At 37.8% G+C, this 27,982-nt stretch overlaps 1 protein-coding gene across 1 annotated transcript in view; it reads left to right on the forward strand.

The window, feature by feature from the left end:
* Window positions 1–678: 678 nt before the first annotated feature.
* Window positions 679–27,982, forward strand: part of LOC115630519 (diacylglycerol kinase 1) — a 41,837-nt gene continuing 14,533 nt past the window's right edge. Inside the window, exons 1-15 of the mRNA XM_030527124.1 lie at window positions 679–754; window positions 3,524–3,615; window positions 10,123–10,321; window positions 10,457–10,627; window positions 10,771–10,956; window positions 15,473–15,598; window positions 15,821–15,945; window positions 17,804–17,912; window positions 18,988–19,119; window positions 19,563–19,774; window positions 23,353–23,484; window positions 23,822–23,987; window positions 25,034–25,120; window positions 25,257–25,471; window positions 26,346–27,410. Of these exons, the coding sequence (XP_030382984.1) occupies window positions 679–754; window positions 3,524–3,615; window positions 10,123–10,321; window positions 10,457–10,627; window positions 10,771–10,956; window positions 15,473–15,598; window positions 15,821–15,945; window positions 17,804–17,912; window positions 18,988–19,119; window positions 19,563–19,774; window positions 23,353–23,484; window positions 23,822–23,987; window positions 25,034–25,120; window positions 25,257–25,471; window positions 26,346–27,410 (3,093 nt within the window). The remainder of the gene's footprint in view (window positions 755–3,523; window positions 3,616–10,122; window positions 10,322–10,456; window positions 10,628–10,770; window positions 10,957–15,472; window positions 15,599–15,820; window positions 15,946–17,803; window positions 17,913–18,987; window positions 19,120–19,562; window positions 19,775–23,352; window positions 23,485–23,821; window positions 23,988–25,033; window positions 25,121–25,256; window positions 25,472–26,345; window positions 27,411–27,982) is intronic.

A 27,982-nucleotide genomic window follows, 5' to 3' on the forward strand; every position in this document is an offset into this window, starting at 1 on the left:
ACATGACAAATGACACGAGCGATATATGACGGCACTATTTGTAGTTCCTCAACATTCAATATGCATTAATGTACAGTAAAAATAGACTAACAGATATTTACTAATATTCTTCACATTCTTCACGACTAAACGGAAAACGCTTAGGCTAATTGTTTCTTAAGTACGCCGGAGGTAGAAACGTATAATTTACGTTGAACGAAACGCAACCCCATTATGATTATGCCAATGATGAGCATGACGATAATGACGATGATGATGATGATGCGACTGATGCTGTTGTTCGGTTCTTTTTACATTTTGGCAGGCATTGGTGACGTGTCTGTCGCATGCCAATGATATAGGGGCACCCAAGGCACGATTGGGGCACATTGATGTACTGACAAATTGACAAGCTAATGGGCGTTGTTTCGTATTTTGTCACAATGCGAAAACATTTCTGCTTGAATAATGTACTGACGAGCGGGTAGTTTGTGGCTAAAAATAGTCACGACTTTTTCTTCTGATATGCTTTGTTTTCAGATATACTATACATATAGTATATGTACTACGATTTAGTTCTGAGCGTATGTTTATAATATTTTATATATGTTCAATGCTGAAAAGGGGCACGTCGCGGATCATTGTGCTGTTAAATTCCGACCCTGACCATTTTTATCGCATTTCCTTCTTCTAGGCAACATGAATATTGGCATTCCACAGAAATGGGACAAATTATCGCCGCGCGAGTTCTTGCAGCTGCAGGAGTTGGCCTCATGTAAGTGTATATTCACATTGCTTGGCAATATTGATCAATTGACGGTCAGATTTATTAACATGTAATCAAGAGCACATATCCACCTCTGCAGTTGACTATTAATATGTATTTTGATTGACAGCTCAAATATTGCCATCACATTCATTTTAATTGCCTTTTTCGTCGAAATATAATTACAATTTTTTATTTTATGTACATACACTTTTGTTTGTCATGACAATTTCTCATTTATTGCATGCATTGCTTTTTGATATGCCCTTTGTTTTTAACCAGAATTCTGGGCCTGTTTACCCATCCGCATGCACACAAATAAATGAAATCTGCGAAATACCAATTAATTTTCACTTTACATTTATTACTTTTTTTCGTACGCATTTTATATTGCACTTTTATTGCAATTGTTTAATTAAGAAATTGTCAGAAAAATTGTCAATGCACCCTTATTTTCCTTGAATATTCGCCACGCGTGCACACTATAAATAATTAGTTTCTACCCACATGCACTTTTCTCATATTGTTGAGAATCCTTCTTCATTTACAAAGAGAGTGTAGTATATTAGATTTAATAATGAAAATGGGATGACAAGTGAGCGGTATTTTGTCCCTGTATTCTATTCTACTGCAGCGTTAGATAACAATCAGCATAACAGGTAAAAAGAGAATCAAAGCTCAGAAGTTTCCCTTATTTTTCTTTTTAGTTTATTTATTTTTGAAATGTCTAATTGGTTTCCACGGCACATTGTTTGGCTGGATTGGTATTTTTAGAAATCAGTGCACATTTTATAGTTTCGTGCTTGGCTAATTTCTTGTTTCAGTAATAACTTATATAATTCGTTTCATTACAGCCGTAGGATAGCCTGATGTGGGCAGTTAAAACTTTCCCGAAGAAATGAAATGAATTTCAAGTTTTTAAGCAACGCCGCGATTTTAATTTTCTTTCAACTATGTATAGTACACACATGTATGAGTGTTTTAACTAATACATAGTACGAGTATAGTATATAGTGTAGTAAGTGCTAGGTCGTGCATGTGTGATTTTAATCTGCCTTTCCCTAATGTCATGTGCTTGGCAAATCACTTGCATTTAAAATGTTAGGTGTAGACAATAGAAGTAGAAGATAAAGTACGTCCTATATGAGATGTGTGCTTCTGACAGTTTCCAAGGAACGAAGCACTATGAAAACAGCAAATGCTGTAAATTAGAGTATTCGGTTTCATTAGTGTGGTGCTGCTAGGTGGTTAGAGTTAGCTCCTCAGTCGTTCCCATCATGAGTGTCACCAGCAGCCTCCCGTGCATGCGTGCGTGAAGTATTCAAGCACGCTTCACTGAATTGCGGTTGCTGGCCAACACATTTCGGGTACATGAGTGGGCCAGTCTAGGGCATGGCCTTAAGCTAATACATACACATAACATATACATACTACACACACACTAGCGCACACGCACTTATAGCCGCAGGTTGGCCCGCACAACCATCGAGTTAATATAATTGCATACCAACTGTTTTCGCGCCTCTTGCACGATGGCAACATGTTGAAGCATGATTAAGTGTATCTAAATGGGGAAACAGAGGCACATACTTCAGGTAAATACAAGTAGGAGCTCACTGGCAACCGCAAGCACTTTGGTGTTGAGTGACGACAACGCCAACGCCTGTGCATCAACGCTTGCCATAAAGTCAACCGGAATAACAACAGTTATAATAATGGCCATGCGTGTAGCGTTTGTTTCCATTAGTTAATTATACGTTTTGCCAATCCTGCCAAAGTAGCTTTGCATCGCCCGTCACGGAAGTGCTAGCCAAACGGACGATTGCCTAGACTGCCATGAGCATGAACTATTTGCCCATTTGGGCGGGGGCAGACGTTCAAGACGTCGATTAAACTGGCGCCACTGCCGCATTTATGGCTGTCAGCTGGGGAAATGGAAAAAGCTGCATTGTTTTTAGCTCAAGTTGCACTTGGGCACTGGAAATAGCATCAGCAACAGAGGCTCTTGCCTAAACGTAGAGGAAAATATTTATACATTTTTATTTGCATGTAATTTTGTCGCTATTCAATGGTTCCTTTGTCAATGCACACCCAATTAAAAATTTTTATTTATAACTATAAAGTAATAGAACGTAACATAAAGGCAACTATCAAATATCACTCTTGGAATAGAAGAGAATAACTATTTGGTTTGGAAAGATAATGCTGATATAAACATTAAAGTCTTTGTACCTGAATTCAACGATGGAGATTAATTTAGTGATGATTGATTTTTGATTTATTGATTTTGTTGAAAAATATTTAAAGTATAAAATAAAAGCATTATGACAACCTTTTGTAGCTCAAAAATGAAAAAGAAATTGAATTTAGTTTTTATTTAATTTAAGTAAAGTTCTTATTAAATAAATTTTAAAAAAAAGGAATTAAAAAATGTATATAAAATGTTTCAGTCGCAGTCGTTGTTTTTCTTTTTTTTTTTAAGGGAATTGATAAAAGTTTAATGGACAAAAATTATACATTAAGTGAGAATTGAAAGAAGAGTGCTAACCTTTAACGCGCAGAGTATATCTTATAACTTGTTCCTATTATAAGTATATATTTGATGTCTTCTCACAAATAATTTTCACACAATCCCATTAATTATTTCCATTATTAGAATGTTGTGCTTCGTTTTAATTTTGTGGCCAACTATCTAAACTTGTGCGGTTAAGCCGACTTGAACTTGCTCCAACAAGTAAATTGAAAATTTGCCATATTTATTCCTCTATTTTCTTAAAGACTCCACCCGTAAGTTACAGGATGTGCTGGAGGAGTTTTGTGCGCCCAATCAGACGACGACAGCAGCAACAAAGCAATGCATACCAGATGGGGTGAGTAACGGCCTTAATAGTTTGTAACCAATATTTGAGTTCATATTCGCCTTAATGTTGTGTGGATTTGAACAACCTGCACATGAATGTTAGCATGCAACAAAAGTCAATTTTCTGCCTTGGCAACAGCCAGAACGTCTATGCCGGTTTAATGATGATGCCCCACACCCACATCTTCCATCGAATCGGTACTGAATGGATATGTATGTGTGTGCGCAGTTGTGGTGTGTGAGTGCGTGTGTGTGCGTGGGGTATTCAGAATTTTGCTTCTGCTTCTGTTACGAATGGACAAAGAAAGTGAAAGATTGAAAGTAAATCTTATGCATTCACGCACACGCTTATAATAAATCAAGGATGTCTTGATTTAAAATAAAGACGCATACACGTGCAAAGTGTGCAAAGGTTGGCAGAAGAAAGCTCAAGGTCTACACTCGGATTGTGGATTAATTTCAACCATTGTATGTAGGTAGGTGTGTTGAGTGAGTGTGTGTGAATCTGAGTCGGGCCGTCTATATCCTAACCCAATATTTTTCTGTCAGCGAAACATGCCCGAATACGTACAAATCGAAATTAATAACCTTCCATGAAATCGAGCGAAGTAAGAGCAGAAGCTCAACATGTGCCAACAAGTAGATAAGCGAAGACAAGCGTACGCGTACTGTCTGACAGTACATACATACATATGTAGATATATATCTATGTTGGTATGTATGTATGTAGATGGCAGTATACATAAATATACACACATATACTCGTATATGTCGGTACATATGTATGTATATGTACGTTCCGGGGCAAAAGTAAAGCATGAAATGTTGATTTCCGTTTAAGCTTAGCAAAGGATTTAAGGATTGTGCTCACACACATACAAAGAGCACTGCTGTAGCAGTTATTGTCATGTATGTGTATGCGTGTGTGTATGCCAAGTTTCAATTTATTGTCAAATCTACTCACCTATGCTCATTTAACCTCAATACATATGCAAACAGACATACCGTAACTAGTGGCAGCGACTTAAGCACACACACACACACACACACACACACACACACACACACACACACACACACACACACACATGCACATGAATTGTCCTGGGTGTTGCTGCTGCCTCTGGCGGTATTGGTATGAAGCGCATGCCAGCGTAACGAAATGGAAAAAAATATAATTAAGTTCTTTCTTCGCTTGCTTTTGCGAGCAACTCCGATTGTTGTGCACGTGAAAAAATGTGTGCACTCACGATCACGCATGATCGGACTCGAATTCGAAATGGAGCTTAAATATCCTCTACATTTATGTAAAACAATATCCCAATCTCTTTTAACTTTTATGATACATCAATACATTTTTGGAATGAGTCACTATTTTTTGCATTATGAAACGGTTTTCTTAAAAATTATTTTTCTAACTGTCTGTGTCTATCTGCCCTAATTCTTATTTTATTGTTTAGCAATATATTTTGAAGCCCTGTAACAACAATCTGTATTAAAATAAGTCCCAATTTAATAATGGATTTATTCAGTTTCTTTATACTATACTTACTATAGATATGTAATTTGTTTCAATTTACCATGTCAGCTTTTAAAATATTTTCTTCCTGCATGAACTGGCCGTACCCGCGCCGTGCCGAACACCTCTGCTTCTGTGGCCTCTACATGCATGTGAAATTTATTTTTTACCTTATTCACTTTGATATTGAACTCGCTTCTGTTTCTTTATTTATTTATTTTTTTTATCGATTTAGATGTTGCTGTTGTAGTTGTTGTTTTTGTGTTTTTCTTGCCATACCCTCTGCAGCATTTTGTACTTTGATGCCATGCTGCTCGTAATTCGTGAGAATATTTTAGTATGTGAAATGAATTGAAATGTTCCAGAGTGATGTGTACTTAAGTATATGAACAGCAATCACTTTCATTCTGTTTTTATAAAAAGCTGCTTACATGTCACCAAGCAAATGACCCCTCTTCACCACGGCCACGGCCTCAAAGCGGCAGCAGCGACTCCTCAATTAACTTAATTAAAAGGCAAATGCTTAAGCGTCACGACTCGACTCAAATCAACATGACGCTGGAGGGAGAGTTCGTACGCTTGAGTTGGCATTAGCTATTCCATCGACTTATGCTGTCGTCGCCAGCATCCGAACGGAGAGCTGCAAATTAATTTAGTCGTCTATCGAAGCATCTTTTTATATTAAGGCACTAATGATTGGCATAGTGAGCGAATACTTATATGCAGCCACAATTCACCGAAGCTGTGAGCTTTCAATTTAAGTTTCTCCTGTTTCTGACTCTGGCATGTATGTAGGTGTTTAATAGCTACGACTACAACAATAAATACGAAGTTCCAAAACTTTTATTTATAACGGTGCAAACATATTTCGTTTGCCTTTGTGCTATTTTGTGAGACTGCTGAAAAGTTTTCAGGCAGAGCAACAGCTAGTGAACAATTTATAATTTCGGCTTTTAACGCTTAAACAAGTTAGTAACTGCAAGTTTTTATAAAAAATAATGTTGCTAAATTTTGTTTTAGTTATTCAGAAAGCCTTTATTTTACGAAACATGCATTCAACACTTTGAAAACTTTTTGAAAATTATATTTGAACATTACAATTTCTACGTGGGCGTAATTAAAGCAGCATTTCAATGTCAGTTGACAAATATTTTTGAGCTCCTCTAAATGTTATATAGGAGCAGTATTCGAAAGTTGTGTACTCCGCTTTGTGTTTATTACGTTGTACCTCAATTTCTCTATATTTTGTTATTTTATTTTTATTTTGCTGCGAAGTATCTAAACTTATTGGCCAACGAGGAATGCAAAGTACTTCATTCACACACTTTAAGAGTATTTTTCATTTGTAAATTTCTGTGCAAAATATTTAGTTGGCAAAGCAACAATAGAAATAAAAACGAAATAAACAAATGTGTATTTTTCTTTGTTTAATTTGATGCTTTCTTTTGCACTTGGCAAATATTTCACAAAAGCTTATCACTAAAGTCGTAGCGGGAATACCCTCAAACGATGTTTCAAATATCACCTTCTAAATATATATACATATTACTAAAGACATTTAGTCGATATGATTAATCATCAATAGATATTTAATGTTAACAAATATTAAGTTAACGTGCCGGGTAGTGTGAATAGGCTTAGCCATATAGATCCCCTCTCAACACCAGGAATCGAATTAATAATTATTTTATTTAAGGCTTTCAACTGTGAAGAAATAGCAACTGTCCAAAATATAGTTTTTAGTTCAAATTTCTTTTCCTTTAACTATGGCAGCTATTGCCTTGTATTAAGCAATTTTCCTTTCGTACACAACCTTTGGAAAGCATGTTAGTTTTCTTTGCTATGTACGCCTGTACTGCTTCCAATTTGTACGCACTCAAATTGAAAACTCCTGCAGTCAGGACAACACAAACAAAGAGCATACTAAGCAAAGGCCTACATGGCAATGCAATTTTCCTTCATGTGCTCGTACTAGCTGTAGTTGCCAAAAGTTAGTGCAATAAAAACTTGATTAGTGTAAACTCACATGCATATGTATAAGAGGCGTTCTGTGTCTGTCTGTATGTGTTGCAGTGTAGATGTGTGGATGTGTGGATGGGACATGGGTCTACTAGTGCATTACTAATTCATTTTGCACTTTGTTGTCGTTTGTGCGTTTTGTTTTGCTTTATTTACAAAATGGCTCTGAAAATAGAAATTTATTTGTGTCAACATAATGCTTTATATGCTAGGCCATATGTTTCGGTATATATTGTTCATATACACACACACACACACTCAAAGAAACGCTCGCAGCATGTGCGATAGATAATACAGACAACGCCTCATATCCAGCCCCTAAAAGTATGCAGTGCATAATGAATGCAAAGCAGAGATTACGCGCCCGAGCTACTACGAGCGCTAGAATGGTAAACATCCAGGGCATTAAATGGCCCATGTGCGCAATATGATTATCACATACGCGTGCCCATAATGAATATCTCACACACACACACACACACACACACACACCCACTGCGTATGCACATACGAGTAAACTTGAATATTTATTTATTAAGCAACTCATATCTGTACATGAGGTACATACATACATACTCGTACATGCGTACGAATATAAGGGCAGTAGCTGGTGTTGCTTTCGCACGCGTATCTTGTTGCTGACAAGCATAAATTTACGCTTAGACAATTCGCCTCAAAACATTACTCTAATACTTCAGTGTGTGTGTGTGTGTTCTATGCGTCTATGTGTAAGTCATACAATATGCCGTTTCTCTGAGGCCAGTGCTTGCTATTTTCGCTTGGTTGCGTCAAATGTCTGAACCGTTTTTTTAACTCGAGCGCCTTGCCTCTCTGTCTTTGTGCTGTTGGTGTTGAGAGCGCCTTGCGCTTCATTTTCACTAGGAAAATGAATAAATTTCCATTTTCTTGTATTAAGTTTCATTATGACCAACACGCCCACAACAAACAACTCAATACCAGCAACAACAGTACGAGTAGCAGCACTAAAGTGTCGGTTACAACAACAAACTGAAGCTTGTGCTTAAACTTAATGCCTTCTAGCGCATTTTTCCTGACACAGAGTTTGTTTTATGTGCAAAATTTAAAACGCAGCCTTGACAGCAACACCACATCCAGCATTCTCCACTAAGCGGAAAATGCACAGTTACGAAACCATCGTCTGTTACGAGTAGTAGCTGCTTATAATTATGATAATGTCGACAGCCAATGGCGTAGCTGCCTTCGCAGTTGTTAAGCATTCTGCGGCTAATGAGTTTTTCTGCTGCATTCGCTCATTTTCCAATTAACGGCCGCTGTTTCCGACGCTTGCTCTAGTTGCCATGCACTCTTGATTAACCATAACATTTTTCTTTCAAGTGAAACAAAACCACTTGTCGTGTGTGTGTGTGTGAGTGTGTGTGTGTGAGTGTGTTTGTGCCAAATGTGGCACTCCGCCGAATCGCAATTTGCGTAACGCACATACGTCCATCAATGTCACCCGTCAACACACTGTTGATTTAACTGTTCAAATGTCGAGGGATGTGTGCTCTACGGTATTGGCAGTCTGCGGGCTCGCTGCAGTTTCCACTTCCACTGCCAGGGCCCCTGTCAATGCCAATATATTGGCATAACACATTGTTGACATGTAATTTGCCCTGTCGCGGCGTGTGCGTGTTTATTCATAAAACACCGTGAGCAGTTTGCCCCAAAACAGATCCTTGGGCCGCATTTGTAGGCACGTATGCGTGACACCTTTACAAATTACTTCGATACATACATATATAAAAGATACACAGAATTACGTTTCCATTTCCATTTTCAAAATGTAAATATAATGGCCGTAAAAAGGATACATACATAAATGACAAAATAATTAGAAATTCAATATGCGCCGCAGACCCTACATTTGTAAATACTATTGATCGCGTGAGAAATGCAAACCAAAAGAAAAAATGGTAATGGTATCCGTTTACAAAATTAAACGGAAGCCGCTGTCCCTTATGTAAAGACTACACTCGGCAAACGGGCCATATCTAGTTGTCTTTCAACACCAATTAAATGTTTCGCCAATTTAATTGAACTTGATGATTTACACATGAAGCGTGCGAAGCCAAAAACTGTTACATACTTGTACACACAAATTTGTATGCTTTAAAAGGCAAAGGCAAATGAAACAAATCAAAACAATGACTGTCACATTCCTTTATTGACTTTTCACTCGTTTGTGCCTAAATGCATTGGTCCATGAAATGTACAAAGCTTAATCGACATTGCTCGAAATGTGATTATCAATTATACGCTCTGTTAGATACATACCCAAGAGTAATTACTTTGACTATGCGGAGAGATTTTCAGCTGTCAGCCACATAACAGACATGCTTAAAAATACAGCAGTCACATTGTTTTGCATAAGCAGCTATAATAGAGCCAAGCCCAAGCCAAGGCAATAGTATATCCTTAATAAAATAAGGAAACCGAGTGTGTTTGTAGAACATATAAATGGTACAGTGTGCGGTGACAACTAAAATAAAGCCAGACATAAAAAGTTTTTCCATTAAAAATATCGCTTACACAACTCATGCACATTTTTAAATGCCAAACATAGTTCAGTTGAGGACTTTAACTTGCCTTTATAGAAAGTTATTTAGTCAGCAATGATGCAGCATATAAAATCTATGTATTTATTTTATTAAATTGGCTTTTAAATCTACCACCAACGGGCTGGATATTATCCTTTTTACCTGCTTTTAGTATTTGCATATTAGGTCTATTAGGGTCTGTGACAATTCCTCACTGACTGTGATTGACAAATTGACATATGGAGGAGTGTATATCAGAATAATGTACCTTGTTTCAAGGGTCACATTATCGATCTGTCGATAATGTGACATTGACGAAGCTTCAATAAATACCGCCTCATAAAATGTTAATTTCAATTTCATTATAAATGTGCCATTTGAATTTTTTGTTTGTTATCTGCATCTGTTTTCTTTTTTGCAGGACATCGATTTCGATGGCTTTCGGCGTTTCTTGGACGCCTTTCTGGACTGCGAGACCCCTCTGGATCTGGCCAAACATTTGTTTGTGTCCTTCCTCAAGCCGAATGTCACACAAGCACAACTGCACGGCAAAGCACTCAATCAAATGGCGGCCATTAGCAGCACAGCGGCCTGTGCGCCTGTGACATCCCACACCAAGGGTAGGTTGGATAGTTTTCCTGTGGTTTTGCGTAGCCTGCTTTTTTGGGCATGTGAATAATTGCCAAATACATTTCATTTGCTGTTTTGGTCTGCTTTTTCTGTCCGTTTATGTGTTTGGGCGTGCGTGTAATTAGGCTCTATACCGAACATCAATAGCATTGCCGAACTGATGCCGCAGTGCAACAACAATGGTGCAGGCACTGCCCCAGAGGCACGCAGCAGCTTCGTGGACAAAATTCATGGCATCACGGATAAATTACAGCACTCACTGGGCGGTCACTTGACGCATGACCCGAGCAAGACCGGTAAGTATATTGCATACCCACACATTCATACAAGTATATAATGTGAACAATTTTTCAACGTTTATAACTCGCCATCCTTCTCCATCCTCTCCATCTCTCTCTCTCTCTCTATCTCTCCATCTTTCCCTTTCTTTCTACTACAGGCAGTGTTCATCCCATGCTGACAGTAACACCCAGTCCACTGGCCAGCGGTCCAAGTATGTTTCAGACCAACAATGCTGCGCGTCGCTCTGTCGATTCGAGTCCCTCGCACTCGCAAACCAACCACTCACAAATGTCACGCAACTCGTCGAAGAAGAGCAACAATTCGGTTAATTGCAAAATTGATCGTGAGTATTAATTAATAGAGAGTGAGTAATTATAATGGTGTAGGTACTAAATGGGAATGTGTACGTACATCCATGAGTCTGATATGAAAATGACTATGTCTGTTCCTGCATGTGCCTTCCAACGTGCAATTAGGCGCGCATTGTGCAACAGCCGGGCAGCCAACGATGCATGTAATGCATCTGACAGCCAAAGACCCAATTGCAATTAACTTGTCAGAATACACACCCACACACGACTTGATGAATGCATGCCCGTAAGCCCATCTTATCATCCAGGGAATTTCAATTGCCTTCACTTGTGACTGTCAGCGCAGCACTTTGCCGACACTCCTGTCACTTGTAAACTGATTACATTGGCATAAGACATGCAAGGCAGCTCAGCTCGGCTCAGCTCGATCTGAATGCAAAATTGCATTACAATGTCAAAGACTGTGACACTTTCACAATATTGTGACGCGGAATAAGAATTTAACCATATACTTCTGAGCGTTTCCAGTGATACAGTGGAACGACGCCTGCTCCGCTCTAAATGTAAAAAAAAAAAACAATTAATTGTTTTCAATTATTACGGAAGAGGAAACTCTATCGCAGAATAATAGGGAGATGAGCTTGTAAAACTTAAAACGATTGATTTTTGCTAAGCAGGTGCATCCAACGAAAATATTCCCTTTATGAAAACTTGACATTTTGACCAGAAACTAATATTATACTATGATTTTGGCTTTAAAAAAATAAAAATTGATTTAAGTATATACTACACAATAAAATGTCAGCCAAAGCAAAGCAATAATCCAATCCAAATTAAACAAATAGGAATGCATCATTTAAAATCGCCAAACTAATATCGGTTGCCATAAATTTCCATTGTACTGCTTATATAGCAGCATTCGCCAACTATTTGTTTACTCTAACCATTTAATGAAGTCAAAACTTGTGCAAATTCAATGTACTTACTAATTAGAGAATAAATTAGGAATCTTTTGCACAATGTAGACATTTCCGTTATCCTCAGCATGCGCTAATTTACGAACTTCATAAATTATGAAAAGAGAGTAAAAAGAAGGCCCAAGTGAAAAAATGAAAACAAGCAACAAAGCTACATAAAAACGGAAATAACAATAAAGTATACAAGAAGTTTACAAAAAGGCACGAAACCCGAAAGGTTAACTCGCTAGATTGCGCCGTAAATCAATGTATATTTAGACAAATTTTTGCCCTCCTGTATACATTTAGAAAACAAACGTGGAGTGTTAAATTAAAATTTACTCCTAGGTTGAGACACACCTATGCCATACACAGCTGAACTAAACAAATTTACAAACTGTAAGTTGGAAATATTAATATAAGTTTGTTCAATTGATTTCAATCGGGGACCGCAAATAATGATTTTTAAACGCGAAAGCCCCATTCACTTATAGTAACTTTGCAAAAACTCTGATTATACCAATATCCTTCCTTTTTTTTTTTGAAATTTGCTAAATGCATAATCACCATAATTTTTTGCTATGTTTTATTTTTTGATGAAAAATAACTCTATAAAAATATAAAAGAACATATGTCCGAACAATGAAATGAGCAGATTTTCACAAATCATACAAATAATCAAAAATGAAACAATATTAATAATTAAACAAAAACAAATCTCAAAAAGTAAATAGCATAAAGGTTATAAAAAACATTTTAAATTGAAAACTTTTCGCGTTTCACGCTGGTTTCAATAAACAACAAAAGACTTCAAGCCAAGCAAGTTTTAAGACTACAACTAAAACAATTCTAACATTTGAATGCAAAGATTTGTTGGCTTGACTTCTTCAACTCCGTCATTTGGATCCAAATGTCGCGGCCAGGCATCATAGCCTGATTTAAATAGTGCAGCTGGTTTATTAACGCATCTAAAATAAAACATGCAAGCCACTCGTCTTAACAAATATTTTTACAAAAACAAACAACACGAAGAAATAACTGGAGCCGGCTCAGCCTTCGAGTCACAGGAATATTACCCATTTACTATGTATATAGTCGTTTTCATAGAAGCTAGTATTCCCATTTACCATATGAAAACAGGGCACAAAATAAAAATATAAAATATTTTGGTCGCTTTTAAACGAAAAGTGCTTTGTATTTGTAGCCAAATTCTGCTAATTGAGTGATATTCCTAGGAGTTATAAAATGTAATAATTTAGAATTGCTTTAACTCAACACAGAACTAGTACTTACTAATCATTAAAAAAGTGAAGAAGGTCAAGTGCTCTGTTCAACTACTTACAGCTGAGCCCAAGAAGTCGTGCACTTGTGGCCGAAAAGTATGCTACACTCGAAATAAAAATGCGCGGGAAAGTGAAGTTCTCTGTACACGCATACACATTTCTTTCTTTGCAGAGGCACTTCCTTTACTTGGCTTTTCCATTTGCTTTCATCCATCCATTCGTTTCGTTTGAAATGCGCCCGAATGATTAATGAACGTAAATTTCATTTTTGCCCTCATTTTCTGTGTGTTTGTATTGGTGTTGCTGTTGCCTGTTTCACGCATTTTGTCTGCAATTGTGCCCTGCGCTTTCATTGTTTTCGGTCGCAAGGATGCGAGCGTCGGCACTCTGTTTGCACTCATTAATGTCAGGCTGGTTGTTTGGTATGCCAGTCGGTCGAGAATTGCCTTCAGAAAAATTCATGAAACCTGGGTAAAGGAGGACCAACAAATGAGCCGCGCTGACCATTAAATACCCTTAAAAATATCCCTTGTGGCCATCAGAGAGGCATATTTTTTTTGGTTTATACTTTTTGCATTATGTTATATTTTATTCAAAAGCATTTCATGAACACACGTTTATTAATTAGGCGCTCTTAAATTATACGACTTTTGCCAAAATGCAAATCTTAGTGGAAATGCAAGACTTTAATTAATCGGTTGATCGCAGCATCATTTAATCTTCTGGATGTCCGTTTCAGACTTTATTGGTTTATTTCGAGATACCCTTAAATAGGGTATAAGCACCATAGCGAGTCAAGTCATGAACGGTGTTTTTTGTTACTTTTCTTTTTTTGGCCACTGCTATTAGCATTATACAATATATTAAGTACAACATTGTAATGCTGTCCCTTTGTCTGGGGTATTGTTTTGGTGGGCGGACCGTTCCTTCACTTCTGTGTATGAGAGTGTGTGTGTGTTGACTGTAGGCGCTAATTGGATTAGTTTTGCTTAGCTTTTTGTACAATTTCTGCTGCTGCCTCTGTATATTTAGTTTGTCGATAAGTGTGTGCTGTGCGTGTTGTGCTGCGTGCTCTGTTCGCTCTGCAAATTAAATTTATTGTTTGAAAAGCTTCCAGGCAAATACATGGAATACATTGACATTGATCATCTCAGGCGCCAAGGCTACAACATTGCCGCGTTGGCTTTGTTTATGCCTATGCTATTATGTATGTATATGTTGACATAATTCATGCATTCATCAAGCTCAAATTGTTTGCTACAAATGTACACAAAACAAATGGCTCTGGGTATTTGTAAGGAGGCAAGTGGAAGGACAAAAAAAAACGTTTAGTTTAGTTATTAATACTATATTATGTGTAAATATTAACATGATGTGCGGATGTATTTTAATTTATTGTTTAGCAAACATAATTAGCTCACATACTATGTTTGCTATCACATATACATATATCATCGGTATCTGGATGTTTAAAACAAACAAAAAATCCAACTAAAGTGCTTCCTACATACGAGTAAGACAAAAACTGTTTGCACAAATAATGACATTCTGACTTTTACCATCAATATATAATTTACTTGTACAACATCAACAACACCCGCAAATAGGCTGTTGAAATATAATAGAGTTCATAACTTTTCGATACAAACTCAGATGTGCACTAAATGCAGATACGACTATATATATGACAAATGATTGAAGCCTGAACGGAAACGAATAAGCATTGCAAATGAATTGAAACTAATAGAAGGAAAAATGCTTTGTATGGCATGTCAATAGTTGTAGTTGTGTGTGCGTGTATGTCTTTTTCTTTACACTTCATAGAAGTTCCAAGGAATTAATAATATCCGTTCATATTCATGTGTCGTCAACGCGTGCTTCTGTCAATGCTGAAATTCTAGGAATTTTATTTGATGCAATTCGATGTCTTCTTATAGATCTTATTATTGTTAATAACATTTAGATATTAAAATGTACATATATAAAGTACACAAGTAGCTAATCCAAAGTAGTTGAAGCATATGATGAGAAAAGTTAATTATTATCAGTGCTTTTGATTATTTTACTTCTGCAAAGCAATGGAAAAACACCGTGCAATTATCATGACATTCTCTTAGGTTAATTAACAACTTTGCTTTAAAGCCAGCCAATTAAAATTGTGCATAACGCGCAAAAAGTGTTTGGTTTAAACCGACTGCTGTCACTTACAGTAATAACCACATCAATAGGAAGCATAAACACTCACTTAAAGACAACAACAACCACAGCAATATAGAACTTAAACATTATTTCACTTTCGACTTTTGCAGCTGACATTAAGCTCTTGGCGCGTAAACTCTCACATTTTGATCCATTGACACTTAAGGTTGCGCTCAAGGATGTCGTTTGTTATTTATCACTGCTCGAGGCTGGACGTCCGGAGGATAAGCTTGAATGTAAGTACTCTTGTACATATGTATGTATTAGCACTCCGGAGTGTACAATGCTTACGAAAGTGAGGCCAAAAGCTGTAGCCAAAGACAATGAAGTGCAGTTTCTGCGACAACGCAGGAAAGTATGCAGCACGAAATGCGCTCAAGGCGCCCTTTATTACGACTTGTCCTTCAGTGCACTGCTTCATGCACTCATGTCCGTATTCTCGCATTAATTTATTGCAGTTATGTTCCGCTTGTATGATACGGATAGCAACGGAGTACTGGACACAGCCGAAATGGATGCAATTGTTAATCAAATGATGGCCGTTGCCGAATATTTGGGCTGGGATGTCAGCGAGTTGAGACCGGTAAGCGATACAATAGCTTGGAAGTTATTTCCTGTACCTTTATCCTTCTAATCAGCATTTAAAATTGATTTTAAAACTATATATATCACCTTGTCATTAGTCATTATACAAAATATGATGGCGCTAAGTGTTCAAACAAAGAACGTTTGCGATAATTATCTCACGGAACTTTTTCAATTACTTAGATAATGTTAGGTACATTCCAACAAATTCAAGTACAACCTTAGAATAGTCGAAGTTATTTCAGTTTCTTGTAAGCTGAGTTAGGAATTCCACTTTGTTTGAGTTTTCTTTTCGACCACAAATTGTAGCCAAGCCCTGATTCAGCTTAGCAGTTGCAATAGTTTTCATTAGTTGGTTGAAAAAACAGCACCAACTACAAAAAGTACCAAAAAAAAAAAACAACCCACAACTGAGTGCCCAAGCTCGGCTGAGTTGTAAACGTTTTTCGCGTTTACAAATGAAGTCAAAGCACCGCAAAACTCAATTAACAAAAAATACTTTGGGCCACGCGTCGACTGTGGTCTAATGGTCCCCTTCCACGCCTCTCCTTTTCCATATTCGTATCTATGCCTGTTATTTCCATCATGACAACTTCACTGTGCGCTGCATATTTAAAATTCTGAGCACAAATACACACAGATATTTTAATCAAAAAATATTTTCCCTTTTTCGTGCTCATGCACAGTCACGAAAACCAAAACAAATGCACACACACACACTCAAGCTGGACAGGCATTGAGTTTTGTATTTGTGATTCCGACAACGACTAGCTTCACAAACTTATGAATTCCATAATTTGCTGTCGACGGAACTTCTGAGGTTTCGCCCCTTCACAGTAAAATAATCAAAGCGTTTAATGAATTGCATATTTCTGGCATTCATTTCCGCAACATATAAATTTGTAATTGCGTTGGTCGAAAAGTCAGGGCAACTGCCGGCAAAGATAATAAATTTATTTATAATGGCAGCGGAAATGAAATGCACAAATTCAAAGTCAAGAACAAGAAAGGAAAGGAGCCGAGCAGGCTTAATTTCTAAATACCCTATACAGTGGTAAAACACTAAAAAAAATATTAAAATATTTAATAATTAAATAAATTACATTACATTTATAGCTATAATTTTCTTCGTAATTGACCCATTATGATAATTCAAAGAATTACGGGAATAAAGGAAAATCACTTATAACGGGGAAGTGAGGGAGAAAAAGAAAAAAGCTCAAAATCGTTCTTTCTCGGATATAGGAGAATATTGATACCAAATTTCTGAGATCGTTGCGTTCATACGGAGGGAATGACGGACGGACAGACGAACATTGCTACATTGACTGATGAAGAATATTTATATACCTTGTGGGGTCTGCCACCTTCCTCCTCCTTCCGCCTCCTTCTGTCTGTTACATACGTCGCAGTTAGCCAGTATATCCTTTTACCCTCTGGGTATAATAACGTTAGAAAATATTTATGTAGCCATAAGTAGAAGAAGCTAGTCTATTAATCTGTTAAATTGCTATTCGGCTTAAAGAAACGTAAGCGCACTTGCTTGCTATTTGAAAAGTTCCTTACTTTATCCGTCGTCTCATAGCTTATTAGCAAGAACTATGTTGTTGCTACCTGAACAATCAAGCTGCAAAGCCATACAGTTTTGCTCTACCAAATGCTTGTGCTGTGCGCTTAGACAAGGCAATAAAATCGCTTCCCATGCAAAATGCAACCTCTTATGCGAAATTACCTTTATTTTCTCGACTTTACTTTACACACCGCTGAATGTCAATCAGAAAATCCAGCAATGCCGCAGGCGTTCATGTCACTATTCTCACGCTCTCACTGCCATATTCGTACTCGTATATTTGCAGATCCTGCAAGAGATGATGGTTGAAATCGACTACGATGCCGATGGCACCGTGTCCCTGGATGAATGGCAGAGGGGCGGCATGACTACGATTCCGCTACTAGTCCTGCTGGGTAAGTCAACTAGAGCTGTGCAGTTTATTTGAGTGACACAATGCTGCAATACAAGTATGAACTAAGCACAAAAACTACATATACTTGTAGAACAAAATAGTTTCATTGTTCTTAAACAAACTTGAAACGAGCTTTCCACTACTTAAATATTGCTGGCCTTGATGTCATTTCGTGACTAATACTAGAAGCAGTCTTTTCACTTTCTTTAATGTAAAACGTAAATGTATATAGCTCTCACAAATGTTGTTTGCAAACGTTGTTATTAGAGGTTAATATATATTCATATAGTATATTTTCTTCTTAAATATTATTCACAAATAAAGGTTTGAATATAGTGTATTATATTCCAATAGGTTTCACGGGATCCGACATTACTAAAAGCAACCCCTTAGCGTTATTCCATTTCCCTACTATATGCTTCAAATATTGGAGTGAATGAATGCATGAACTAAATTGGCTTAAACGATATTTTATACTGAAAGTTTTTAGTATGTAGATGCTGAAAAAACGGTGGAACTATATACTTATGTGTTTATGTCAAATAAACGATAAAAACTGAAATGAACGTATACTTGTATATGGGCATTCACATCTAACAAATGATTAAATATAATTAGGAGCAGACTTTTCACTTCCTTTAAAACAATAACAAAATTTATGTATGCTAGCAAAGAGTAAATGCATTAACTAATATGATTGAAATTATATGTTATACTACAAGTTTTTAGTATGTAAATGTTGAAAAACAACTATGGGTCTATAAGTAAAATAAACGATAAAAACAATAACAAGTGAAATTGTTTGCGCTGAGCTAGTTCGAGTCCACACAACATTTGGAAGGACACTTCTGCTTGTCTGTGTCTCAGACTCCTTCTCTGTCTGTAATAATCAAGTTATTTGCAAGTGCAAAAAAAAAAAAAAATGCAGCATTGTGGCAATTGCAGTTGTGGCTGCCACTCATGCTTCTACTTAGAGCTCGATTTGCCTGCGTGTGCAAACTATGCAAATTTCAGGCATGGCTCTACCTGTCATGCATCGAAGTTTAAGTTGTGTGTTCTTCATTTTCGTGCCGCAGGTGTCGATAGCACTACACTCAAGGAGGACGGCATACACGTTTGGCGTTTGAAGCACTTCAGCAAACCGGCATATTGCAACCTCTGCCTCAACATGCTCGTCGGCCTGGGCAAGAAGGGTCTATGCTGTGTGTGTAAGTATCTATCACTCGAGAACAAATACTCGTCTGTGGCACAAATGTGCAAAAGTTTGGGCCAAATGCCAGAAATGCTTAGCCGGAGATCAGTATCTTTCTAAAAAATTTGATATAGAATTTAATGGCCGTTAACAACAAAAATTAAACCCCATTTCAATTAAGGGATTACATTTCTCTAATTTCTTAAAATTGTTCACACTTATTTCCACAAACATATTTAATTAGCAATAGCTTTCGGACCTCTGCTCGTCTATTTCCATGTCAAATTTTAATTGAATTTAGTGTTGACTTTGCTGGCATTGGATAATTGTTGTAAAGAACTGAATTGAAATTGTACATTTGAAATGAGGAGCAAATGGTTTTTTAATTAATATATTATTAAATTAGTCCTTTGATATCTTTTCACGCACACATACTGAATGCCTCTGGTTGGCCTCCAGTATGCAAATACACAGTGCATGAACGCTGCGTGCAACATGCCCCCGCATCCTGCATTACTACGTACGTGAAATCAAAAAAGCCCAAATGCGGCAGCGATTTATTGCACCACTGGGTTGAAGGCAACTGCTACGGACGCTGTTCGAAGTGCCGCAAACGCATTAAGGCGTACCACGGCATCACGGGACTGACGTGTCGTTGGTGCCACATGATGGTGAGTATTCGGACTAGTTGCAGCGTGCTTCATGAACATGAATTGATTGAGTTTGCCTTCTGCCCACATTTGACGGACATTTGCGTGACATTTGACGGTCTATGGCTCTTAATGAAGTATTCATACTCCCAAGCAGACTGAAGGTCAAATGTGGGCTGTGTTTAGACAGAGTTAGACGAAATGTCATTCAGTTGACAGAAATGCGCTTACAAAAATGATTGAATTCCTTGAAAAGCCACAAGTGATGATAAACAAAATATGTTATACACTCGTAAGTGTATGAAGAGTTGTTGCAGCCACACCAGCCAGTCAGTTGTTGCAATTGATCGGCTTAGCTAGAGAGATGATTGTTGCGCTAGCATATGCCAGTAACAGAGTTGTTGTGCGACTTAGAACAAGTTGCATAGAAAAGGGTGGCTTAACGTTTTAAATCTCTTCTGCCTTACTGAAGAGGTGATACATTTTTACAGTCAAACATTTCCACGCAACATCTACTCTGCATGACCATCAGCTTTTGTATTCGGATCCAGCCACAAAAATATACCTCGAATGAATAAAGTCCATGCCATGCCTTGTTATAAAAATAAATAAACTTCAATTTAACAATTTTTAAAATATTTTTTAATATGTAATTCTATTTTCTTAGAGATGACAAAGCACCACGACAAGTTATCTGCGAAGTTTTTCCTAACATTTCTATTATCACCAAATTTGACAGTTTTCCTTAAGGTTTTTATTTTTTTATATCATGTGTGAGAAATTTTAAATTTTGTGGCGTCCACTAAAATGAATATTTTTGGTTTTTATGGCCCTCACTGTAAATTGTCAGGGTATATTGTTGTAGCCCCCAAAAAGGAACAATGGTGGGCCACACTTTAAAGAACAGTATTCCTGTCCCCCCATTCGCCCGTCCGACGTTTTGTGTATTTCAATCACTACTCTTCCCATAATTGTACAACTAACGTGCACATATATTTCTTTTTTAAGGACAAAAATAATATTTCGACACCCAAAGTATCAAATTACTCTTTTTAATATAGCTGTATATAACTCAAAAATAATTATACCCTGTACCCAAAGGGTGAAAGGGTATACTAGTTCTGTGCGAATGTATGTAACAGGCAGAAAGAGGCGTGGCAGACCCCACAAAGTATATATATTTTTGATCAGGATGACAAGACGAGTCGATATAGCCATGTCCGTCTGTCTGTCTGTCTGTCTGTCTGTCTGTCTGTCTGTCTGTCCGTCTGTCCGTCTGTCTCTATGAGCGCAAGGATCTCAGTAAGCACCAGAGCAAGGATAACCAAAATTGGTATCAAGGTTCCTATCAGCCCTAGACAGATCGAGTTTGTTTATTTTTTCTGATACAAATTAATTAATTAATTTAATTTCATTTTTGTGGGGTGGTACAGGGATATACCCTATACCCTGCTCGACTTTAGCATTCCTTTCTTGTTTTCTTATGGAACACTACTTGTCTATAAAATTGCTTTCCAATTAAATATAATATCGTCTGATAATATCTTTCCGTAAATTGTAAGCAGTCCATGACCATGGAAGGATAATGTTTGGTTGTACAAATAAGACACAGTGAAGAGTATGCAGCTTCGAAACAGACGACGATGCGTTTTTAGCTCATTTATCTGCGTGCAACAAATCTGATGATAAAGTTATGGCGTACTTTTTTTAGTTCATTAAAACATATGTGAGGAAAATGAAATGAACTTCTATTTTTAATGCAATCAATGCCAGGGGATGTAGTTATAAATGTATGTACGAGTATGTGCGAAAAATTCCTAGAATGAATCGTAACTCAATATCACATTTCCTGTGGCCAGACCCAAGGCTACAATTTGTGCCTGTTGAAAACATGTTTATATATTTGCACTTAAATCAATGCAAGGAACTCATGTATAGCTTGTGTGTGAGGCGAGTTCGAATTTTGCAGTACGGAATTCCAATTACTTTGCTCAACTGATGTAAGACAAAGGCTCCGACACATACCGGAAGGATAACTATAAACATGTCTACTATTTGTATGTGCTGCCATGTGATGGTAGGAATACTCGTGTGTGCTCTTCTAGTTGCCAACTTGTTATGCGCAAGTGATTTTAACTACATCACGTGCACAAACACAGTGACAAGCTCGCACACTTGTTTGCACTTTGGCATCGACTTCGTTATGGCTTGGAAATTGTCACGTCTCGAGCAAATTATGCTCCCACATGCCTCAGACAAATGGCAACCGCAAAAAGCCTGACGCTTTCCCGTCTGCCACACGTTCGCCTTGGCATACGAGTACAACTTTGTCTCCCGACTTTGACAAGTGCAGCAGAGATAATGTCGAATTTGTTTTATCAAAAGACGCATGCACAACAGCAACTCCAAGAAACAAGAAAAAACAGAAGCAACAACAAAATAATAACGGAGGCCAACAGACAAATAGTGCCAAGAAGCTGTGGAAACTTGTGCAACTGCTGCAAAATATTTTGCAACCTAAACGTTTTGTGCGCTCTCGGCTGCCAATATATGCAAATATTTTGTAAAGTACATTTTCTTTTGTCCTAGTGTGGTCTGGATAAGCCAAAAGTTCGCTTGAGCAGTTTCACAGTTTTGGCCGTGACAATTATAGATTGAAGAGATGGCGAAACTTTCGTAATGCAGCAAACTTGGAGGTGCAATCCCTCAATGTATAATGGCTTTCTTTGACCTCTATAGTATAGCCTAGAGTTAGGCAATTGGTGTGTGAGAAATTGTTTACTACGCCTTAAAAATTAATGATAGAAAATACGTGGACTGATGAATGCAGATCAAAATCCTAGCATTTCATTTGCTTTAAAGTTTTCATTACTGTAACTATAACTCGTATATAGCATGGAACTATATAAAATATTATCTATACTTTTATACTATAAATTAATTCAGCATGCATACCGAGACTAGCTAGGAATTAATTTTGAAGCTCTGAAGCTTGAAGCTACGAATTTTTCCCACTTCCCGCAATCTATTTTCAAACCTATATAAGAGACGTGCTAATTAAGCAAACTAGATTCGTTTATATGTATAAAGATTATTCTCTATTAGTCATAGATTACACACACAAATTGTATTTATCAACTGTACGAAATATTTAGCATAAAAATGAGCGATGCTCAGCTTCAGAAATGATTTTTTTAATAGCTGCTGTTGAACAACTTAAAGCGCAGCCAGCCCCCAGATAGGCGTTTTGGTTAAGAGCCCGACAAAATCTCATTTAACTGCAAAAATTAACAATTTGGGTCGCTAACAAACTTTTAATCGGATTCATTAGCGTGAAATGAACGTTTAAGTAAGCGTAAGCCTCGCACAAAATAAATACGTATACGCCTAGTCTGTCGGGCGGGCAGCTGGCCGGCCAATGTCGTCACCGCTTATCCATTAGTGGCATGCGGGCAGCAATGAACTGGAAATTGGATTTAGGGAAATATTTAGTATGAGCTACATTTTTTGGAGGGGCGCGGACGTTAAACTTTTTCGCGACTTATATTTTGCACTCTGGCTAATTTGATTGCTTCACTGTGCTTTCCTCTAACCAACAGTTACACAACCGCTGCGCCTCCTCGGTGAAGAAGGAATGCACGCTGGGTGAGAATGCAGAGTTGATTGTGCCCCCCACGGCTATATGTCCGGCTGTGTTGGATCGCCAGCGTTCGGTGAATCAGGCGAACAAAGTAAGTAACTGCCAAACACAATTGAGTTGCTCTCATTGCCTGACCTGCACTCTTCAATACATAAAGCACACATGCATTGTGCAACAATTGCACAAACTAAATCCATTCATTCGCTTGTCTGAAAATCCCTCTCTCTATTTTCAAAAATTCAAATGAAAATGCTATCAATCACCATGATATTGGCACAAATCAATCAAATGACCACAAATGCTACCTAACTGCAAAAATGCCTCTAAAATTCCGCTAAAATAAAAACCCCTCCTGCTACTACTGCACCATGCGCTCCAATTTTATTGAAATGAAACGAGAATAGAAATCACAAATGCATCATCATCAGGCCACACACTTCCAAATCACGCCGCCGGACGAGCACAGCTGCCCACTCCTGGTGTTTGTGAATCCGAAGAGTGGCGGCCGCCAGGGCGATCGCATATTGCGCAAGTTTCAATATATGCTGAATCCGCGTCAGGTCTACGATCTATCCAAAGGTGGACCCAAAGAAGGTAAGCAACTGCGAATTACGCTTCTCAAGTCGAGGCTGTGACAAATGGTTTTTAAGCTAGCATTTTCCCAATCTTTAAATTACGATTACACTTCAAGTGAAAAAAAATATTTAAAGTTATAGTTATATTAATAATTATGTTGATTTTTTTATTGTTGATACATTTCAAAAAACAAAAAAAAAAACGAAATTTATTTCAAACTCAATTTAGAATCTCGTCGCCATTCTGTTTTGAATATTTTTGTCACTTTTTTATCATATTTAAATTATTTGTTGTGTGAAATATTTTTAAAACTCGCATTAATTACCGAAGTTAGAATTTTTTATTTTAATTTTATTTTTTGTATACCCTGTACCCACAGGATACAGAGGGGTACTTTAAGTTTGTGCAATCAATCATTAAAACTTGCAGCCAATAGTTATCAGTTGAATGTTGAAAATGGAATTTAAAAATCTACAATAATGTCAATCCACATTCCTTATAGCTTATGTATACATTTCTGCTGATAATAATTAAAATTATTAATTGTTTTTTTAGTGCTTAAATCGATTCCAAAGAGTTTCAAAGAAAAGCGTTTAGCTCGAAAGTTCTTGTACCAAGACATTTTTGTTTGTTTAGGTTTTTATTTTAACCTAGGAAATCTTGACATTCGTTAATTTACAAGTAAATTTGTTATTACATTGCGCACACACAAAAGAAGAACTCACAACTCGATGCTTCTGCAGAAAAGTGACTTGGGAATTGCAGTCAATAGAACCGCAAAAAAGCAGCCAAGTGTGGCAGTTCACGTCTCACTCAGAATCACACTCACTCTAAAATAGTTATATACAAATTTATTCATTTTTGAAATCAAATGTTTAAGATTCTTGTTAAAATCTTGATTGAGAAAAGACCATTAAAGATTGGAATTCTCAACCGACTTGTTATGAGAACAATTTAACAATTATAGGGAAAACCACATTTGAACTTTCAATTAGGCTCATCACAGCCTCGGCTTAAATATGAGCTGTCTGGCAAGATTTTTTAAAATATTGTTTTTTACGCAGGACTCACGCTTTTTAAAGACCTGCCCAACTTCAAAGTCATCTGTTGCGGCGGCGACGGCACTGTTGGATGGGTGCTCGAGGCTATGGGTAAGCAAGAAAAATGAGCAACAACAACAATTTGAAAAGCGTATCTCATTAAATTATGCCTCATATACACACACACACACACACACACCAACCTATACACACCATACACTTGTAATCTCACGCACTTTTTACACAGACTCCATCGAGCTGGCCACGCAACCCGCCATTGGCGTGATTCCGCTTGGCACGGGTAACGATTTGGCGCGATGCCTGCGCTGGGGCGGGGGCTACGAGGGCGAGAACATTCCCAAACTTATGGAGAAAATAAAACGTGCCTCGACTGTGATGCTGGATCGCTGGAGTATTGAGGTAACAAATGCGGCGCCTGTTGACGAGCTGTTGCGACCAAAGGTAAGAACACAGTGGCAGTAACAGTAACGCATGTATAGGTCGGTAGGTGGGCGTTCATGCAACTGGCAACATGCCCCAAATTGAGTCAAGTCAGCAGGTCAACGCATGTGTGGCAACAGCGCGCCCCCTGGAAAAAATCCAATTATCTGCCACAAAAGGCGCACGCAGCGGTTTGCAACGATGCGGCCGTTCGAAGATTATTCGAACTAATTTCAAAATGGCTGTTGGGAACGAATTTTTAATTGAGATTGCCAGCGTAGACGTTCCCTTTCCACCATTTAGTTGCAGCTGCAACCTGAATATTTACCATATACCTACATGAAATGCATTAAATATAAGGCAATGGGATTTATGCATCGCTTTAAAGTTCGGTGCACTTTTTAGGAGTCAGAAGATAGAGAACGAATCGGTCTAACCTTGTACATACTTGTCTCTTAATCCGATTATGACATCTTTGCCAGCAATCGATTGCTTAACAATTTGGAAATAATATACCTAATAGAATTGATAATGTTTAGTTTCCATTCAGAAACACATTGGCTGACAAACCAAGAATTCTCAACATTGTTTATTGTATTTAACATTTATAAACATTTTCAGTTCTCGTGTTAATCTCAGCATTACACAATGTTTTATAAGATAAGTATAAGCTATCAGATTTAATCAGAATTCCTCAGTAACATTTGACTAATCGGATGTACAGGAGAATTAATTCTATTGGAAATGTTTTCAACAGCATACAATTCCTACTCCTTTCAACTGCTAGCTAAAAAGGTGTAGCTTAGTAATCATCATTTGAATATTGTGAAGAGTCTGCTACAATTGGACTCTTTTGCATCCGTAATGGCTCAACGATGTTTCCGTCTCATTACAGGTAACCCTGCACTCAAATATGCAGAAGGTGATTGAATTGTCGCAAAGTGTTGTTGTCGACAAGTCGTTAATCGAACGGTTCGAGCAAATGCAGCGTCAAAACATCATGACCAGCAGCACCAGCATGGGCAACATGGCAACTGGCAAGCATCCAGCAGCTACGGCAGTCTCCAGCTCATCGATTATGAATGCATCGGAATACACCCAGGATATGACGACAGCAACGACAGCAACAACAACAGCAATGAGTTGCAGTACACGCACCACAACAACGAAGAGCATTTCAATGTCAACCTTTGAGTTGAAGCGTTCGCAGAAAACAACATTGACAAATACGTTGAGCGGCAGCAGTGCGAGCAGCGCCAGTGGCAGTGGCAATGGAAGCAGCAGTTTAGTCACACAACAATGCCAACAGCAACAGCAACAGGACGATGCTAAGGACGCTGAGATGGAGCATGCAGACGTACAAGTGCCATCCACGGCAGCATCAGCAACAACAACTACAATAGCAACAACAGATGTAACAGAAAAGCAATCACTTGAGACGCTTTTGCTGCAACACAAGCAGCAGCTGCATCAACAACGACAACAGCAACAGCAAGAGCAACAAGAGGAGCAGGCACAGGAGCAGGATAAGCAAGAAGCAGAACAAAAATCAGCAGCCGGCAAATCGGAAGTTGTAGAGGAAACAACTGCGTTTGGGAATAATCAAAGGGATAATAATAGTCAGTGCAATAAAGAGAACAACATCGCTAAACAGCAAATTACATTGTCATTGGATTTGTCAGATGACTGCAGAACACAACCACCAGCAATGATGTCCAACAATAGCAACAACAACAACCACAACAGCAACACCAACAACAACGGCAACAACAGTATTCCACAAACACCCCTAACGCCAAGTTTAGAAAACCAAGGGCGTACAACAACGCCCACAGCAGTATCACAGCAGCAGCAGCAACAACAACAACAACAACAACAGCCAAAACCCATTAAAGTGCAGTCAGACAAGGACTGCACAGTACCCTACAATATTATCAATAATTACTTTTCCGTTGGCGTGGTAAGTACATACACACTCGCATTAATAATTAGATGCTGACACGCGGTTAAATAAAATGGGGGGATTATGATTGATGAGATGATTTACAAAAAAAATAATCCAATCAATCCCGATAATGAACACTAGTGCTCCAGAAAAACTAAAATCACCTAGACTTGATACAACAGATCCACTAGTTATTTAATGTGTTCCCTTCTTGTAAAGGAGAAATTTTTAAGGTCATATCTATATTTCACACTTGTATACCCTTTCACCCTTTGGGTACTGGATATAAAAACCAAGTATGCAGTTTTATTTGTATTCTCCTATAGATCACAAAAACCAAAATTGAAGTTTATTGGTGGAAAACTGAAAATATTTCAAACAAACTTTGAAGCTCGTTTTCCCCCCTTTGGAGCTCGAATTTTCCAGAATCCCTTCATAGTGCGCACCTTCACTATGATTGGATACTTGAGCCCAAATTTCGGCATTCTAGATCTTACCGTTTGAGCTGTGGGCTTTTGACGCGGTTTCCTTTTGTGCCCCATAATTTTTTACAGGAAACTCCTAAATTTAATGCCCCAAGAAAAATT

This window comes from Scaptodrosophila lebanonensis, unplaced genomic scaffold (assembly GCF_003285725.1).
Source record: "Scaptodrosophila lebanonensis strain 11010-0011.00,11010-0021.00 unplaced genomic scaffold, SlebRS2 tig00000001-arrow-pilon, whole genome shotgun sequence".
NCBI classification, from domain to species: Eukaryota; Metazoa; Arthropoda; class Insecta; order Diptera; family Drosophilidae; genus Scaptodrosophila; species Scaptodrosophila lebanonensis.